A 12,662-nucleotide genomic window follows, 5' to 3' on the forward strand; every position below is an offset into this window, starting at 1 on the left:
ATAAGACCAGCTCAAAGAGAAGATAGGTTTAATGTTCTTACCTAGTAAATAATCCTGATCATATAGGCCTAGCCCAATGGTCACCAATCAGTCCATCGAGATCTCCGAGTCTTACCTAGTCGATCACCAAACATTTCTACAAAAAAAAACAACAAAGTCAGACTTTCCTATTTTATGTATTTGTTTCCTGTTGTTGGCGATAGTTGCACTTGATTCAACAACCCTACTACCGGGAAGGCAAAGTGTTCCATCGAATTAACATGAATTGGTGCGTGAGACAGAAATAATGCAGTGTTACTTGAGTTCCCCATCAGCTGGAAGACAGTGTCCCCTTTTCTCTGTGGTGGGAGGGAGAGCGGAGGGACGGTAAATCGGGTGAGAGGCAGCCTCACTGCTGCTTTCTCCCTCCCCTCAGACTGACCATCAGATGCAGGCAATCAGTCCAGTAAAATAAAAAAAATATTATTATGCTCACTCAGCAGTGCCTCAAAAGTAATATTACAAATTACAATTGCTCTATTACTAGTGTAATATACCTACAATTTTGAAATATAATTTCAAAATGGTCTGAAGAACAATATTGGCAGGGCAATTCAAGCATAGACAATATGCATTGATAATGTATTGGGCATATAGCCTACTACAAACCTCATTGCTACAGAACCGTTTTTAATAAGTTAATGTTGCATAGGCTTACATTTTTATAAAGTAATGTTGGAGAAAAAAAATCTGAGCAGTAGAGCTCTGCTTGCATTTTGACTCAGTGAACTTTACTCAGGAAAGATTGGTGACCTTTGGCCTAGATGATATCCAAAACAATTAAATACACTGAATTCATACATTTTCATTAATTTAAATTGTAAAATCATGTCTTTCTACATAATACCACAACCAATCTGGAAGGTAAACTTTATAAAGTACCCAATCATTTCACTGTGTATTTCTGATGATAGAATATAAGGCATTATAATGTACCGGAGGCCACCAAAATAGAGCTCCTTTAGCCAAAAATGTCAGACCGGGGAAGACAGGCTTTTTTCTATTTGGCTGGCAACTCCTACTTGTGGAGACCACTGAAATGGGCTCACTGTTAATTTTTATGTAATGAATACATGTAAGGTTTTTATGTAATATAAACCCATTAAATTAGGCTATCTGTCTGTACAGGTAATGTGTGGTTCTGGTTCACCTCCGATGCGAGTGATGTTTTACCATGGTAAACACTGTCCAAATACAATAGACTGTTGGTATTAGATGACAAGGCTATTGTTGATGAGATCATAACATGGTTGTGCAGCTGCTCCCTGATGTTTGCCTTTCTAATATCACAGACTGGGTTGTTCACTATAGTGCTCTTTTAAGTGCAATGTTTAACATTGATTTCTAAGTATAATTTCTGTAATATCCATTTGAAGCGAAGTAATTTATTTGTTCAGCACTGTTTTCACATGAATGTAAAAGCTGCCAGAGTTAGCTAGCAAGTTTAGACAATACACGCCTACAGGTGGTCCATGTCTGTCTAGTATTCAACTACCCCTCCCTATTTGATGTAGGTGTGGTTAACTGGGTGGAAATCGATGGGATGAGGGGAGTGGGTTTTAGGAAACAACAGAGCAGTCATCAGTAAGGAGGTTGTAGTTGGTAAGCATTAGAAATCTTATATTGCAGTTGAGGCAGAAGAAAAAGTATACATGTTAATGCAAGTTAGTTGCCGTTGTCCAAGAGGTCATGAAGTGACACAAATTGGGTCTCCAAAATATAAATCTATTTCACTTTGAGTAACAATTGCAGTTTAGTAAGGGCAGCTTTTCACCACAGCACCTGATTTTGACAAAAGTCATCACATCATCATTATGAGGATGGCATCATCAGAAGAGCTCACAGAATCCTCTGTTCTTGGAAGGAGAGTCCCGTGTCCAGAACTTGACCCCAATACTCCAGAACCACCTCGCTGGGCCTACATACACAAACCTATCATCATCATGGTGATGGGAGCCCTGATGCTGGGCGCTGGTGTGGTGCTGATTCTCCTCCACTCGTCTGGTGTGACAGACACCCCCCATGCCACTGCCCCGGTCTGCCTGTCCATTGGAATGATGTTTGTAGTGGTAGGGCTGGTCTGGATACCCATCCTGAAGGACAAGCAGAGACGTATGGGGCTGGGGGCCAGGAGCACAAGCAGGTCCCTCAGCAGTGTGTGATGGAAAGGGTAAGGGGTGATCCATTCTTCAGACGTTCTGTTGGACATGTGTGGTTGGAATCCTAATTTTGTCTTTTAAATAATATAGACTTTTAATTTGTATTTATTAGAGACACTTGGATGTTTTTGGATAACAGGTTATACTGTCATTTACTGACAGATTAATTTATTTTTCACAAGGGAACTTCAGAAAGGACCATTCTTCTGCCTTTTTAAGAAGCACCTTAAAATAATTTCTGAATATCTGATAAAGTATCATCAAAGAAGATCATGTCTCGTAAAGCTGTACTAAAAACCAAAGGTGAATGTACTTTGAACAATTTTACTGTGTGCTCTCAGTATGTTGCGTCCCTGTGACTGTGCGCTGCGTTCTCCAACAGTCCAAAGGCGCGTCATCGCACATCACCTTGTGTCCGCACCGGAGTCGGCACTTTTGGAAATGACATTCCTTTCTGGACTTCAAATTACTTTTTGAAAAGGAAATATTGCACTTCCGTTACCATGGCGCAAATACAAGAAAGGCTAGTGGAGGTCGCGGAGAGGAGATATCAGGGAGTTGGTCGCTGTAAATGTGCCTTTTGGTTTGCGGTGAGCCACGACGTAGTTGGAGTGTTTATATTGCTGACCGGGGTGTTTGCAGACATATTCTGCCACGACTTGTTCATCTATGCAGGGGCTGTCATCATCTTCCTCAGTCTCATCTGGTGGGTGTTCTGGTTCTCGGGGAACATCGAGGTGCCACCTGAGGAACTGGAGGATGACGTTGGCTTGGTCAAACTAAAGAACAAAGGGATCAGCGGTGTTGTCAGGAAGGTTTCCAACCGTCTCACTAACGGAATTAGGAACTCATTCCGAAGGAATGGGAGGGTCAAGGGAGAGGGGCCCCGAACAACGGATGGAAATGTTACCTCTAACCAGCAGCAAGCCCCTGTCACTCTTTCCATTATTTATCAGAACACAACAGAAGCTTCATCTACTGAACTTACCAGACAGACACTGACAATATGACTTTACAGGTAATTTCGTTTCAAATGTAACTAACTACTGGTAACATCGTAATAATAATGTTCTGTTATAAGCCCATAATAGACATTTCATTAACTGAATCATAATGTAATGTTTCGGGTTAAGCAGGCAAAATAAGCCTATTTGCCTCACTGGTAATGATTAAACAACATCAAGGTCACTGGAAAGAGTCCACATGTCTCCCTATCTGCTATCTTGTAGATAAAATGGCAGACTCTGTACTGTGCATAAGTGGTATATGATCATTTTGCTGATAATGGTGCCAAAAAATGTGCACATGCAAATGTATTTTCATTCTTATGTTTTGATTAGGTATAATTGTTGCATGAATCCTTACAAATGCTCCTCAAAATAATTAATTTGAGACCTTTTTAGGAAATAATAGAATCCCTTTTAATTATTTAGTATACTAATGTTATTTTTTCCCCAATGCAGGTTCAGAGCATTTTCTCTGGATTCAGGAGCAGTCTGCAGGAACCTGAAGATGTATTGCACACTGTGACTGTACCAAAAAAGTAGCTGATTAGAGTAATGAGATTGATTGCACTCTGATGCTATAATTGTTCATAACATGGCATTTGATAGTCATTGTAAATATTACATATTATTTTGTACAATAACATCTCTGCATTTATTTCTAAAGTCATATTTTGTGAATTGCTTAAACTATTTATAGCAAAATAAAATGTACAACAGATCAAAGTTTGTCACATGCACAGGATACAGCAGGTGCAAAACGGAACAGTGAAATGCTTACTTGCAAGCTCTCTTCCACAGTGCAGTACAAATATAAAAATCAATATATACTGAGTGTTCAAAACATATACATTAAGAACTCCTGCTCTTTCACCTACTTAGTCTATGATCCCTTATTAATGTTACTTGTTAAATCCACTTCAATCAGTGTAGATGAAGGGGAGGAGACAGGTTAAAGAAGGATTTTAAGCCTTGAGACAATTGAGACATGGATTGTGTGTGTGCCATTCAGAGGGTGAATGGGCAAGACAAAAGTTAAGTGCCTTTTGAACAGGGTAGGAGGTGTCAATTCAGGCACATTGGTCTGTGTCAAGAACTGCAACGCTGCTGGGTTTTTCACACAACAGTTTCTTGTGTGTATCAACACTCACTGATATATCCATCATATTTGTCAACATTTCTCAAGCTTTTGACATTTTGGTTGAAATCATTGATTGACAGCAATATTTACACTTTGTCTCTGATTTTTTAAGCAGACTTAAGTCAGGACTGAGACCGGACCATTTTTTTATTTGTAGTTATCCACATATTCTAAGTCGGAGCCGTCCAGAGTAGTGACGGGCGGTGATCGGTTGAATAGCATGCATTTAGTTTGACTTGCATTTAAGAGCAGTTGGAGGCCACAGAAGGAGAGTTGTATGGCATTGAAGCTTGTCTGGAGGTTAGTTAACACAGTGTCCAAAGAGGGGCCAGAAGTATACAGAAGGGTGTCGTTTGCGTAAGAGGTGGATCAGAGAATCACCAGCAGCAAGAGCGACATCATTGATTACAGAGAAGAGAGTTGGCCCGAGAATTGAACCCTGTGGCACCCCCATAGAGACTGCCAGAGGTCCGGATAACAGGCCCTCTGATTTGACACACTGAACTCTATCAGAGAAGTAGTTACTGGGTTTGCGATCCACTTGAATCAAAATGCAACACTTCAAAATATCCAAATGTAGCTACATGTCTTCTACAAATTGTACTCTAACCAGTGATGAACAGATTCAGTGTGTTTGTTTTAGCTGTGTTAGTTCTTATAGTCTGACTAAGAGTGTGTGTATGTGTATATATATATATATATATATATATATATATATATATATATATATATATATATATATATATATATATATATATACTGGTTAAATAAAGGTGAAATAAAAAATAAATAAACATGACCTGGGAACAGATTACAGTGATATGAAGTATAAAAAAGTTTTTCCAGGAAGTACTGGTAATCTTTATCTGCACTGGGGGCCCTTCAAGATTTTGGTCAGGCGAGAGGTGTGTGTGTGTGTATATATATATATATATATATATATACACACACACACACACCTCTCGCCTGACCAAAATCTTGAAGGGCCCCCAGTGCAGATAAAGATTACCAGTACTTCCTGGAAAAACTTTTTTATACTTCATATCACTGTAATCTGTTCCCAGGTCATGTTTATTTATTTTTTATTTCACCTTTATTTAACCAGGTAAGCTAGTTGAGAACAAGTTCTAATTTAAAACTGCGACCTGGCCAAGATAAACGCATAGCAATTCAACACACACAACAACACAGAGTTACACATGGAATAAACAAAACATAGTCAATAATACAGTAGAACAAAAGAAAACAAAAAGTCTATATACAGTGAGTGCAAATGAGGTTAGATGAGGGAGTTAAGACAATAAATAGGCCATGGTAGTGAAGTAATTACAATATAGCAATTTAAACACTGGAATGGTAGATGTGCAGAAGATGAATGTGCAAGTAGAGATACTGGGGGGTGAATAGGGGCAAGATAAATAAATAAATACTGTATGGGGATGAGGTAGGTAGATAGATGGGCTGATTACAGATGGGCTATGTACAGGTGCAGTGATCTGTGAGCTGCTCTGACAGCTGGTGCTTAAAGCTAGTGAGGGAGATATGAGTCTCCAGCTTCAGAGATTTTTGCAGTTCAGTCCAGTCATTGGCAGCAGAGAACTGGAAGGAAGAATGACCAAAGGAGGAATTGGCTTTGGGGGTGACCAGTGAGATATACCTGCTGGAGCGCGTGCTACGGGTGGGTGCTGCTATGGTGACCTGACCAGTGAGCTGAGATAAGGCGGGGCTTTACCTAGCAGAGACTTGTAGATAACCTGTAGCCAGTGGGTTTGGTGACTAGTATGAAGCGAGGGCCAACCAACGAGAGCGTACAGGTCAGTGGTGGGTAGTGTATGGGAATTTGGTGACAAAACGGATGGCACTGTGATAGACTGCATCCAGTTTGTTGAGTACAGTGTTGGAGGCTATTTTATAGATGACATCACCGAAGTTGAGGATCGGTAGGATGGTCAGTTTTACGAGGGTATGTTTGGCAGCATGATTGAAGGATGCTTTGTTGCGATATAGGAAGCCAATTCTGGATTTAATTTTGGATTGGAGATGCTTAATGTGAGTCTCCAGCTTCAGTGATTTTTGCAGTTCGTTCCAGTCATTGGCAGCAGAGAACTATAAGGAAAGGCGGCCAAAGGAGGAATTGGCTTTGGGGGTGACCAGTGAAATATACCTGCTGGAGCGTGTGCTACATTCACACTTTGAGGTTGGAATTATAATTCTGTATGAGTATAAGATCTGTTTAAAATACAGCATGAAGTTTCAGTCTGTGTTCACTCTGTCTATTAAATGAGTTAATATAGACTGGGGGGGGGGGGTACTCAGTGTATTTACCTACTTTCTGTGGTGAATAACACCTTCATGCTGTGGGTATAGTTCCTCTCTCGCTCTGAAATCTCACCAGTCTCTGTGTAGCAGAGGGATTTCCCCTACATTACACATTATTTACATATTATGTATTATCTTTTAAAACCAGAACCACATAATTGCCCAGTCAATCTCAGTCACTGAATCTGGAAAGTACACAATTTTAGCATCTATTTCAGATCTTATTCTTGATTGTCTTATACTTTATTGCTATGTCAGAAGGACAGTGTGGACTGGGATACTACTATGATGGGCTAGTCGAGGAGTGTAAACAATGTTATTTACGATGCAATTCACCACCCAGGGTTTGCACAACATACTGTACTCAATGTAAGTACAATACTGTTTTAACATTTCAAACTTTTGATCATTTGAGTTCTGAAATTATAATGCAGCTGTATATGAATAAACATGATTGTATTTGTTATTGTTATAGAATATCTTTAAGCATTGTTATAAATATTGGCATCTGAATTGTTATGTGAGACATTGTATTGTTAGTCCTTATTATACTCAAGCGAAGGAGGCATAGACAAATGAAGCTGGCCCAGTGAATCTGTAGGATAAGTACGAGCATTACGGACATATGTTTTTCTGTTAACCTGTCCAGCATCAGAGAGCAAAGCCCCAGAGCCGTTCAACATTCGTCTGACCCTGGTCTGGCTGTTTGTGTTCCTGTGTGCTTTTACTACTCTCCTGCTGCTGCTGCAGGTACTGAGGAAGAAGACATGCAGACGTTTCCCAAGGAACAAATGTAAGATAAAACACAAAGAAGAATAGGGAGGTGATATGTGGTTATATAGTGATGGTCTGTTATCAGCAGACAGGTTACCGTATCTGCCTGTCAGTCATAATATGACAACGCTTGCTTTACCTTTCATATGATGGGAAATGATTATACAGTGATTCGCTGTTAGTAGCAGGCACACAGGTTACGTCGATCTGTCACAATATGTGACCATGCTTCCTCATCTGATTGGTGATTGATTCACTCATTTGTGATGAATGGAAATTCCCTTCCATGAATGATAAGTCAAATGTAAAAACTCTGTGAAGAACTACAATGAATGAATCGAATTCATATCCTTGTGACTATACCCAATACATTGCCTACCCCTATATCTCTATCATACAGTATGTAACTCACGTCAATGTTATCCCCCAGTATCACCACTACAGGAAGCAGAGTGTCCTGGGATTGAGAGGGTCTCTGATGATTTCCCTGAGCAGACAGTGGTTATCATGGGACAGGACAGCTTGACGAGTGGAGCTGGAGCCATGGTTCTCCAGGAGGGAACAAACTGCCAGACTCCCGACTGCAACTCCAACCTGCCTGTCCCTTCCACTGAGGAGGGCACCACCATACTGGTCACAACCAAGACAGTACAGATCTTTAACCGCACAGATGACATTACAGAGGGAAAGACATTGGGGTTATGGAGGTCTGGCTTTGCAGCTTGATGTCTCTACTCCCCCCCCCCCCCCCCCCCACACACACACACACACCCCACACACACACTGCTTGCCATAGAAAGTGAAAACTATCAATGAATGTGTTTGAAAACAAGTGAATGTTTAACAGATATTATAGTAATGAACTACAGATCCCACAACCTCCTACCCTATCACATGACAACAGTGTGTCTGGTCATGTGACCGGCAGTGCCGACGATGTTTCGCTTTGCAGGCAGTGGCACAATAAATGTATTTTATTACAACTTAAAGATTATCCAGAGCTACGACAGTCCGGTCACTGAAACTACAAGTTCTTCTGGGTTTGTAAATCAAACATTTGATCTACAAATGTGACTCGGTTTAACTCTTATAGCGATAGTGATAAACGGCTACTCGCAGGCCTCTGTAGTTCCAGCCGACATGCGCAACAGTGGGCCAAGGACCCCGGTTGTGTTGATGGGAAGAAGGGAGTGCAAAATCATGGAAGTAGTGTTCTCTGCCTCCCAGGGTTCGGTTCGTACAGAATAGCAATAGAATTCTGGATTTCCACCATGTCGAACCGAACTATGAACTAGTTTACTTGTGGTGTGTCAACAACACTAACGACTCGGACTGACAGCATGAACGGTGAGTTGTAGCTAAAAACAAAATCACTTTTTGTCCTACCATCACCAATTGAAATGGCTTTGGTTTATTACAGGAATTTTGTATGTTTTGTGCACATATAGGCCTATTAAAGCAATGCGGTTTAGAATGAAGGACAACGCATCATTCTCATAATGAGTTCAGGCAGGCGTAAAGGATAGATAATGACACTTCCCGCGGGTATCTTGAATCTCCTCATGCAAATCGAATTATGGCTTGACTGCATGACATAGTAGTCATTAATAAATGTTGATACATCAAAGAGAAACCCCTCTAACCATATTAGACCTTTTTTTGTTATTGCTCCTGACCAACCTCATCTAGCCCATTACTTTTTCCAAGGTCGTGTTTTCTTAGCAAACTGCATGTATTTGTTGGTGAATACTTATTACAACAACCTTTTCTTGTTATTACAGTATCTCCAAAATGTGTTATGTCACTTTCCTACTGTAGAATAAAGATATATTTGACCAAATCATATTCTTCTTTGTGGAACACATCATTGTATACATTTCTGATAAGCTTGGTGAAATAGTTGTACAGCTCTGTGATTTAGCCAGAGATTACTTGTCCATTATGCAGGATAGTCACTCTTAGGCCATAAGTCTGAGATGAGATTACCAAACTGACAGATGGTCTATTTTGTATGATCACCCTCCTTCTCCTTTCCAGGCCCTCAGCAGAATGACGCAAAGAGACAACACCTGCTAGAGAGGCTGCTGGACGCTGTCAAACAGGTGAATGGTAATCTCGGTTAACCCAGAACAGAAGTCTTGCATAATTGGTCAGCTGCTCGATTAAGTTATGGGTCCATACATGTTAAGAGAAGAGAGGAGTGGAACCGGAACGAGGAGCTCCATTTTCTCACTGCAAGTTACCGGCCAAATGTCCCCTTCCGAAATTCGAAAGATGTTAACACCTGCAAAATTGTGATTTGTCCAAATAACCAGTGATGGAAAAACCCAATCATTGGAACTACTACAGATTGTTATCCCACGCATCCCATTCCTTCCCGACAGATTCTATGGTTACGGTACCAGTTATGTTTACGTAGGTCTGTCCACCAGAGATTAGGTGAGGGGTCACAACAATCATAACAACAATCATACCTCACTGTACATGTCATGACAGGTTATGTTAGCTGCAATGTATGTGACATAACATGTTATGATAGCTGCACTGTATGTGTCATAACAGGTTATGTTAGCTGCACTGTATGTGTCATAACAGGTTATGTTAGCTGCACTGTACGTGTCATGACCCTTTATGTTAGCTGCACTGTACCTGTCATGACAGGTTATGTTAGCTGCACTGTACGTGTCATGACAGGTTATGTTAGCTGCAATGTATGTGACATAACAGGTTATGTTAGCTGCACTGTACGTGTCATGATAGGTTATGTTAGCTGCACTGTACGTGTCATGACAGGTTATGTTAGCTGCACTGTATGTGAAAGGACATGTTATGTTATCTGCTCTGTACGTGAAAGGACATGTTATGTTATCTGCTCTGTACGTGAAAGGACATGTTATGTTATCTGCTCTGTACGTGAAAGAACAGGTTATGTTAGCTGCCCTGTACGTGAAAGGACAGGTTATGTTAGCTGCCTTGTACGTGAAAGGACAGGTTATGTTAGCTGTCCTGTACGTGAAAGGACAGGTTATGTTAGCTGCCCTGTACGTGAAAGGACAGGTTATGTTAGCTGCCCTGTACGTGAAAGGACAGGTTATGTTAGCTGTCCTGTACGTGAAAGGACAGGTTATGTTAGCTGCCCTGTACGTGAAAGGACAGGTTATGTTAGCTGCCCTGTACGTGAAAGGACAGGTTATGTTAGCTGCCCTGTACGTGAAAGGACAGGTTATGTTAGCTGCCCTGTACGTGAAAGGACAGGTTATGTTAGCTGCCCTGTACGTGAAAGGACAGGTTATGTTAGCTGCCCTGTACGTGAAAGGACAGGTTGTGTTAGCTGTCCTGTACGTGAAAGGACCGGTTGTGTTAGCTGCCCTGTACGTGACAGGACAGGTTATGTTAGCTGCCCTGTACGTGAAAGGACAGGTTATGTTAGCTGCCCTGTACGTGAAAGGACAGGTTATGTTAGCTGCCCTGTACGTGAAAGGACAGGTTATGTTAGCTGTCCTGTACGTGAAAGGACAGGTTGTGTTAGCTGCCCTGTACGTGAAAGGACAGGTTATGTTAGCTGCCCTGTACGTGAAAGGACAGGTTATGTTAGCTGCCCTGTAAGTGAAAGGACAGGTTATGTTAGCTGCCCTGTACGTGAAAGGACAGGTTATGTTAGCTGCCCTGTACGTGAAAGGACAGGTTATGTTAGCTGCCCTGTACGTGAAAGGACAGGTTATGTTAGCTGCCCTGTACGTGAAAGGACAGGTTATGTTAGCTGCCCTGTACGTGAAAGGACAGGTTATGTTAGCTGCCCTGTAAGTGAAAGGACAGGTTATGTTAGCTGCCCTGTATGTGAAAGGACAGGTTATGTTAGCTGCCCTGTACGTGAAAGGACAGGTTATGTTAGCTGCCCTGTAAGTGAAAGGACAGGTTATGTTAGCTGCACTGTATGTGTCATGACAGGTTATGTTAACTGCCCTGTACGTGAAAGGACAGGTTATGTTAGCTGCCCTGTACGTGAAAGGACAGGTTATGTTAGCTGCCCTGTACGTGAAAGGACAGGTTATGTTAGCTGCCCTGTACGTGAAAGGACAGGTTATGTTAGCTGTCCTGTACGTGAAAGGACAGGTTATGTTAGCTGCCCTGTAAGTGAAAGGACAGGTTATGTTAGCTGCCCTGTACGTGAAAGGACAGGTTATGTTAGCTGCCCTGTACGTGAAAGGACAGGTTATGTTAGCTGCACTGTATGTGTCATGACAGGTTATGTTAGCTGCCCTGTACGTGAAAGGACAGGTTATGTTAGCTGCCCTGTACGTGAAAGGACAGGTTATGTTAGCTGCCCTGTACGTGAAAGGACAGGTTATGTTAGCTGCCCTGTACGTGAAAGGACAGGTTATGTTAGCTGTCCTGTACGTGAAAGGACAGGTTGTGTTAGCTGCCCTGTACGTGACAGGACAGGTTATGTTAGCTGCCCTGTACGTGAAAGGACAGGTTATGTTAGCTGCCCTGTACGTGAAAGGACAGGTTATGTTAGCTGCCCTGTACGTGAAAGGACAGGTTATGTTAGCTGCCCTGTACGTGAAAGGACAGGTTATGTTAGCTGCCCTGTAAGTGAAAGGACAGGTTATGTTAGCTGCCCTGTACGTGAAAGGACAGGTTATGTTAGCTGCCCTGTACGTGAAAGGACAGGTTATGTTAGCTGCCCTGTAAGTGAAAGGACAGGTTATGTTAGCTGCCCTGTACGTGAAAGGACAGGTTATGTTAGCTGCCCTGTACGTGAAAGGACAGGTTATGTTAGCTGCCCTGTACGTGAAAGGACAGGTTATGTTAGCTGCACTGTATGTGTCATGACAGGTTATGTTAACTGCACTGTATGTGAAAGGACATGTTATGTTATCTGCTCTGTACGTGAAAGGACAGGTTATGTTAGCTGTCCTGTACGTGAAAGGACGGGTTATGTTAGCTGTCCTATTGCCCTCCTCTACTATGGATAATCTCCACTGAAGAGGAGTGCATTACAGCTATGTTCAAATTAGTCATGTAATCATAAACTCATAATGATGTGCTTTTACAGTGTAAATACAGTGTAATTACAGTGAACTTATCCACTCTCTAAAGTTTATAAGGCATAATACTGTGCACATTGTGTTGTTTCTCAACCTGGTTTGATGTTGTGGACTTAGCTGGCAGGCTCCCATTGAGGAAGTAAAAGTTTTGCATCATAGTTATTCTGCTAGCCAT

The 12,662-nt window shown here is 41.6% G+C and overlaps 2 protein-coding genes and 1 long non-coding RNA gene across 3 annotated transcripts in view; all 3 read left to right on the top strand.

Annotated features, from left to right (window-relative positions):
* Positions 1-2,521: 2,521 nt before the first annotated feature.
* On the top strand, positions 2,522-3,923 carry LOC109870440 (uncharacterized). Its single transcript, XR_002252149.2, has 2 exons — positions 2,522-3,216; positions 3,662-3,923. It is a non-coding gene; the product is annotated as an uncharacterized LOC109870440 (long non-coding RNA).
* Positions 3,924-6,428: 2,505 nt separating this feature from the next.
* On the top strand, positions 6,429-9,281 carry tnfrsf17 (TNF receptor superfamily member 17). The gene is made up of 3 exons (XM_020461124.2): positions 6,429-7,031; positions 7,312-7,455; positions 7,867-9,281. The coding sequence occupies exons 1-3, from the start codon at positions 6,914-6,916 to the stop codon at positions 8,160-8,162; spliced, it is 558 nt and encodes a 185-aa protein (XP_020316713.1). The 5' UTR covers positions 6,429-6,913; the 3' UTR covers positions 8,163-9,281.
* snx29 (sorting nexin 29) overlaps positions 8,342-12,662 on the top strand; it is a 106,596-nt gene continuing 102,275 nt past the window's right edge. The window contains exons 1-2 of the mRNA XM_020460609.2: positions 8,342-8,783; positions 9,474-9,538. Of these exons, the coding sequence (XP_020316198.1) occupies positions 8,777-8,783; positions 9,474-9,538 (72 nt within the window). The 5' untranslated portion in view covers positions 8,342-8,776. The remainder of the gene's footprint in view (positions 8,784-9,473; positions 9,539-12,662) is intronic.

Source organism: Oncorhynchus kisutch, linkage group LG25 (assembly GCF_002021735.2).
Source record: "Oncorhynchus kisutch isolate 150728-3 linkage group LG25, Okis_V2, whole genome shotgun sequence".
Classification (NCBI taxonomy): Eukaryota; Metazoa; Chordata; class Actinopteri; order Salmoniformes; family Salmonidae; genus Oncorhynchus; species Oncorhynchus kisutch.